The 6000-nt window shown below is 53.4% G+C and overlaps 1 protein-coding gene across 6 annotated transcripts in view; it reads left to right on the plus strand.

Moving 5' to 3' along the window:
* CHST13 (carbohydrate sulfotransferase 13) overlaps positions 1-4479 on the plus strand; it is a 69245-nt gene extending 64766 nt beyond the window's left edge. For all 6 annotated transcript variants that reach the window (XM_054216158.1, XM_054216156.1, XM_054216157.1 and 3 more), the window contains one exon: positions 3188-4479. In XM_054216158.1, the coding sequence (XP_054072133.1) occupies positions 3188-4033 (846 nt within the window). In that variant the 3' untranslated portion in view covers positions 4034-4479. The remainder of the gene's footprint in view (positions 1-3187) is intronic.
* The last annotated feature ends 1521 nt before the right edge of the window (positions 4480-6000 follow it).

A 6000-nucleotide genomic window follows, 5' to 3' on the forward strand; every position in this document is an offset into this window, starting at 1 on the left:
ACCCTGCTCTGGCAGGGGGTTGGACGGGATGATCTCCAGAGGTCCCTTCCAACCCTATGATTCTATGATTCTATATACACGCATATACAAAGCTGGACTCAGTGATGAGTGGTTTGTAATCCTGGGACATCTCGGTCCTCACCATCACGCGGAGCTGTGCCAGCTGCACCTGTGGAGAAAGGGGCAGCCAGGCACAGTCTGGGCAGGCAAACACTCCAGGTGGGATCAGCGGGTCCATCCCCACGCGAGGATCTGCTGCAGGACCAGCCATGGTCAATGCTTGAGGCAGGGAGCACCTGCCCTTGCCAGGCCCCGGTGCGTGCACCCCAACTGGCATCAGTGACACGGCATCGGGGAAGGTGACCCGCTTGCCCTTTAGCAGCTCAGTGGGAGCTTGGGGGTTTGTGGTTGAAGCTCCAAAAAGTGTATTTATTTCCTCCTTCTACTGCGTTTACCCCTATGTCAGGCAGTTTTCCCCCCATGCGGCCAGACTTGTCTTTGCAGAGGGATCCTCGCCCACAACTTCCCTGCAGGAAATCACCCTCCACCCACTGGTGCAACGGGCCGGGCCGTGGCCACGTGCCCCAGCCACCGCTTGTGCCCTGCATCTCCCCACGTCCACGGGGCAGTCATCTTCTGGAGCCCCTAAGAAGCAGAGGGCAACGCTGGTGGTCCCTGCAGCTGGCTGCCATCCCCGCTGCCTCCCCGCCACCCACCGGCGGTGCCCGCTGCAGCTGGAGCCAGGTCTCCTTTCCATAGACGACGCTTCGTGCTACCATCTAGGTGGATGCTGTAATGTCTATAAGCAGTGGAATTGCCTTTGCTCTGGGAAAAATGGCAGATGTGAAGTTCCTTGGCCCCGATGCCGGCAAACCCTAACGCTACTGGAATGTCATGGTGTTATTTCCTTAAAAGTGATACTTAATTTCTCTGGCTTTTAAAGGAAATGAAGGGAGCAATTTTGCTCCGAAATAACTGCAAGACATGCACTTATTCCAGTGGGCGGCTGTTGAAAACTAGTCACATTTATTTGTTGCCATGCCTGCAGACAGTGTGTCTGTCTGTCTCTCTGGTCCAATAGTTTTGAATTATGCAAGTACAGGGAAAACCACCTGAAAAAAAATCACATTATTAAAATGTCTTCTTTTTTTTTTTTTAAGCACTTGCAAAAAGGGTTTCCAGTTTTAAAGGGCAACAGGGAGCCTCCAAACAAAACACATTTCTGCTGAAGGGTTTGACTGTGTCACAGGGAGGTGTACCATAAGAATAACGCTTCAGCTATGGTTGTCACCTCCCTAGGTTCTATCTCTTCTTCAAATCCAAGTAGCCGACAATGTCAAAGTCATCTCCTGGTGGCAGTTAGAGTCTGTTGACCTGCGTTTCCTCCATCTGAGCATTTTCCCTTATCGTCTCCCTCTTGGAAGGTGCAGGGATGGGATTCTTTCTCCTGCCCCTGTCAGGTTTCTGGCCATGCAGGTTCCTAGAGAAGGTGGTCATTAAGGTGACCCGGATAAGATTATTTTCTTAGTGTAAATGAGATCCAAAAGGGTCTGTCTGTTGTTCGTCCCTTGCAGGAGGAGCTTTTTGCCCAGATGCTAGTGCCCCTCTGAAGGTGATGGGTCTGCTGGATCATCCACAGGATGGGCAGTTTGTCTCAGGATCCCAACTCCTGGCAGGAGCTTTACAAAGCCCCATCTCCACAACACTGCCTCTCCCAGGCTCTGGTGCCTCCCCAAACCCCGTATGGTCCACAGGGAGAGGCAAGGGTGCACCTGAAGCTTGGCAAAGGGTGTCCTTTTGCATGCCTAAGCGATGACAGCAGTCAGCAGCAAGGATGTAGGGATCCAAGGAGGTGGCCTGCCCTTGCCCATCATCTTGAGGTCATCACGTCTCCAGGCTGCAGACACATTTGCCATGGCACCCTATGATGCCAGCAGGACTGTCTTCACAACCCCAAAGTGGAAGCCACCATCGTCTTGTGACATGGGGGTCATTGCATTGAATTACAGGAAGAGCTCTGCGGGGACAGGGCTGCCCCGGGTTAGCAAAGGGGCGGTGAAGCCGTTAGCGGTCGTGGCCTGGACGAGGCTGTTGGAGGTTCCTAGCGATGACCTTGGGGCTGAACACGAAATCTCCCAACCCTCGTGAGCAAAACGGGGAGGGAGTGGGCAGGAGGAGGAGGGGACCTTCCCCTTCTGAGTTCCTGGAAATAATTTCCTTCCCCAGATGTTTTAGCGACATTTTGGGATTTCTGATGAAAACCATGACAGGAAAGGTCATGTCCCCAAATCTGGAGGGGAGTTTCAGCTGGGGCTGGAGTTGGGCGGCTCTGGGCTCCAGGGAAGCCAATGCAGCAGCTGCCAGGCCTTAATGCAAAGATCAAAAGGGATAACAAAAAGGACCATATATGGATTTCTCATCCCTGTGGACAAAGGAGAATATGACCAGAGCTGAGGCATTGGACTGGCCTGTGCGGAAGAAGTCCCTCAGCAGAAGAAACACAAAGCCCTCGGGAAAAGCCCCACCACCACCTCCAGCAGCACCTCGCTCCTCTCCATCACGCCCTGCCACCCCCCCTCGCCTCCAGCTCCCCGACTGCTCCCCAGGGTTCGATCGTCTCTGTTTAAAGACCATTTTCCTCCACCCCTTTGCCTTTCCTTGGCAGCACGCCCGCGCTGGTTTCATCAGGCATGCCCACACTTGTGTGCCGTGTTTCTGCCTCTTGGCTGCGGTGCTTGCAGCCAGCCTGCAGGTGTAGGCGTTGGCACAACGTGGCAATGCCCCATGGCAGCCGGGAGGCCTGTGGCACCAGGGGCCATGTATGCCCCCCTGGACTGATGTAAAGGAGAGCTTTAGCCCACTGTGTGTGTGTGGGGGGGTGCTGTAACAAATGTTCTGATGTTGGTCCTCTCTGCACCGCCTGTTCTTGCCTCACCCCCTTTGGCTTGTCTTCTCATCTGGCTCCTCATCACATTTTATTCTGTCTTTTGCCCCCAGCAGGTCCAAGGATTAAATGCACCAAGGCAAGTTGTGTTCAAAATCAATGCTGTCCCCAGAAATCTCACATGGGTGACTGCCAAACCCTGGAAGGGGGAGGGGATGGGGACAGCTCTGGGGCAAGTGTTGTGTGTAGGTCATGATCAGCTTGGGCAAGCTAGTGACCATCTCTGTTTTTTTCTCTCCTCAGTTTGAGCAGTCATCACTGCAGGCGGTTCACCAGCAGAGACGTGAGCTGTTGAGCAACATCTGCAACCGTTACACCCGCAAGCGGCGTCTCCTGCGGCCGGATGACTTGCGGCACTTGGTGGTGGATGACACGCATGGGCTGCTCTACTGCTACGTGCCCAAAGTGGCCTGCACTAACTGGAAGCGGGTAATGATGGTCCTGACGGGGCAAGGCAAGTACCGGGACCCACTGGAAATCCCCGCCAATGAGGCCCACGTCTCATCCAACCTGCGCACCCTCTCCGAGTACAGCATCCCCGAGATCAACCACCGCCTGCGCAGCTACCTCAAGTTCATCTTCGTGCGGGAGCCCTTTGAGCGCTTGGTCTCGGCGTACCGCAACAAGTTCACCCGCAGCTACAACACAGCCTTCCACAAGCGCTACGGGACCAAGATCATTCGGCGACACCGGCAGGAGCCCAGTGACAAGGCCCTGGAGCGCGGGGATGATGTGCGCTTCGAGGAGTTCGTCTACTACCTGCTGGATCCACGGACGCAGCGGGAGGAGCCCTTCAATGAGCACTGGGAGCGGGTGCACTCGCTCTGCCACCCCTGCATCGTCCACTACGATGTGGTGGGCAAGTATGAGACCTTGGCTGAAGACGCCAACTACATCCTCCAGCTTGTTGGGGCTGACACAAGCGTCAAGTTCCCATCTTCATCCAAGACCACCAGGACGACGGACGACATGACGGCCCAGTTCTTCCAGGACATTAGCCCCTTCTACCAAAGGAGACTCTTTAATTTATACAAAATGGACTACTTGCTCTTCAATTACTCCATCCCCTCGTACCTCCGCATCCGATGAGGCAGGGGCTGGGGGGAGAGGCGAAGGAGAGCTGGGTAACTCTCATCTTGCCAAAATCCTCTCCTCCCACCCTGTGCTCATCTCTTAGTTGACTTCACCCCCGTGCCCTCTCCGTTATGGTCTGCTCCACATACTGATGCCTTGTTCATGCATGGTCTGGAGGGAGGACACCTCTCAAAACACCAGGGCCGGAGCTTTTCCTTCTCACCCTTCAACATCCTCAAGGGATGGTGGTGGGGCTGGACACTGCTGGGTAGGAGGGCTTGCCTTGGCTGGGGGCTTCCTTTTAACTAAGAGACTCCTCTGTAGATCCAAGTCTTGGAAAGGCTCCTTTTTCGGGCAGGATCCCTTCAGGTCTTTCTCCTCCTTACTGGGCTGTTTAGGGATGGACATGGTGTCTTGGGGGGTGGGGTGGAGCATGTCAGAGACTTGCATAGAACCAGAAATAAAGCAATAATTTAATGTAAGTTTTTCCTTTCATTTAAAGGTGCTCCCACCTTTTCTTTTTGCCTTGTTCTCCTCCCTCCTCCTCCAGCTTCCCCGCACCGTCCCCACTGCCGGGGAAGGCGGTGATGTGTTACTGTGACCACGCATTTCTCCCTGACAAAGCCTGGAGGGTTTTTTTGTTCCCCTCCTTCCACACGCTCTTGGTCGGGATGCAAAATACTCCAAAGAGAGAGAGGAGCAGGTTTACAGCAGGTATGGGCTGATAGAGACACAGTCTTTCTCCTGAACTACAACAGCAGATCAGTCGGTGCCTCTGTGTGTGCGTGTCTCTGGATTTCTGGTCAGATCTAGTAAATCCAGGTCCCACGCTGTCCGTTTTTTAAGAGCAGGTGATAACTGTTTTGCAAAGCTGTACGTACAGCATGGGTGCAGGTGTCTGCTCAGATGAAATCATGTCCTCCACGGTGTCCTGCCCACGGCCCCGCTGGGCTGATGGGACCCAGCTGGCAGCACCGGCTTCTCGTCCCCTGCCACCATGCGCTGCTCCCATGCGCAGCCGGTGCCTCCTGCATGGGGTCAACACATCACACCTGGGGACGGAGAAGGGTGCCAGGGCAGGTTTGAATTAGAAAATGCTTGGGGAGCACTGTGCTGGGACATGGGAGATGATTGCTGTGGTAATGAAAAGGTGATGCTGGACTGGGAAGGCCAAGGAAGAAGAGGGAGTGTGTGTATGTCGTCTGCGTGTGCACGGGGGGTGTGGGTGTGGGTGTGGGGGCGTGTGTGTATGAGAAAAAATTGAGAATAAAAATGGGGACAGAGACACCTAGAGGAAAATTCCCCTTTGCCTGGCTGGCTTTGGACATTCCATTCCTTGAAGAAGAAATGGGAAGGAGGGGGCGAAACACAAAAGAAAATGACAAACGCAGTCCTACGATTTTAAATTAAAACCAGTCCAAGGAGCTGTATTTCTTTAAAACCATATTTCAGTCTTTCCTCTTTTCTGTTCGGCTTTGGCTCAGTGGCTGCCTTTGTAAATAAACACGCCAGTAATAGATGCTGTAGAGTGTGTCTGCTGGCTTGGCTGCGAACACTTGACTTATTAGTGCAATACAATGGGAGGTTTTATAAAACCCCAGCGCTCTCAGGCTCTTTTAAAAAAATAATGTTTTCATCTAACAACTTTTGGCTGTTATATCTTAACCTTTTTCCTCCCTGCCTCTGAGCAGCGCCTCTACACTGACACTCCCCTCCTTGGTTGCTCTGTTTGGAGATTGGGTTTAGCAAAGCAATGAAAAGTAAATAAAATTGCTGGTGATTCTGGCAGCCTGACAGATTCTCCCAATCTGGATGGGAGATCTCGCGGAAATGGCCTTTCTCGTGCTATCTTAGTATGTCCCCGTCTAGCTGAAACTCGGAGCACAGAATCAGATTATATGATGCAACAAATTTCGTCTGCAGCGTCCAGCCTTGGAGTGCATTCCTCCCGCTTTCTCAGGAGTCTCGCCTTCCCCACTTAG

This window comes from Rissa tridactyla, chromosome 10 (assembly GCF_028500815.1).
Source record: "Rissa tridactyla isolate bRisTri1 chromosome 10, bRisTri1.patW.cur.20221130, whole genome shotgun sequence".
Classification (NCBI taxonomy): Eukaryota; Metazoa; Chordata; class Aves; order Charadriiformes; family Laridae; genus Rissa; species Rissa tridactyla.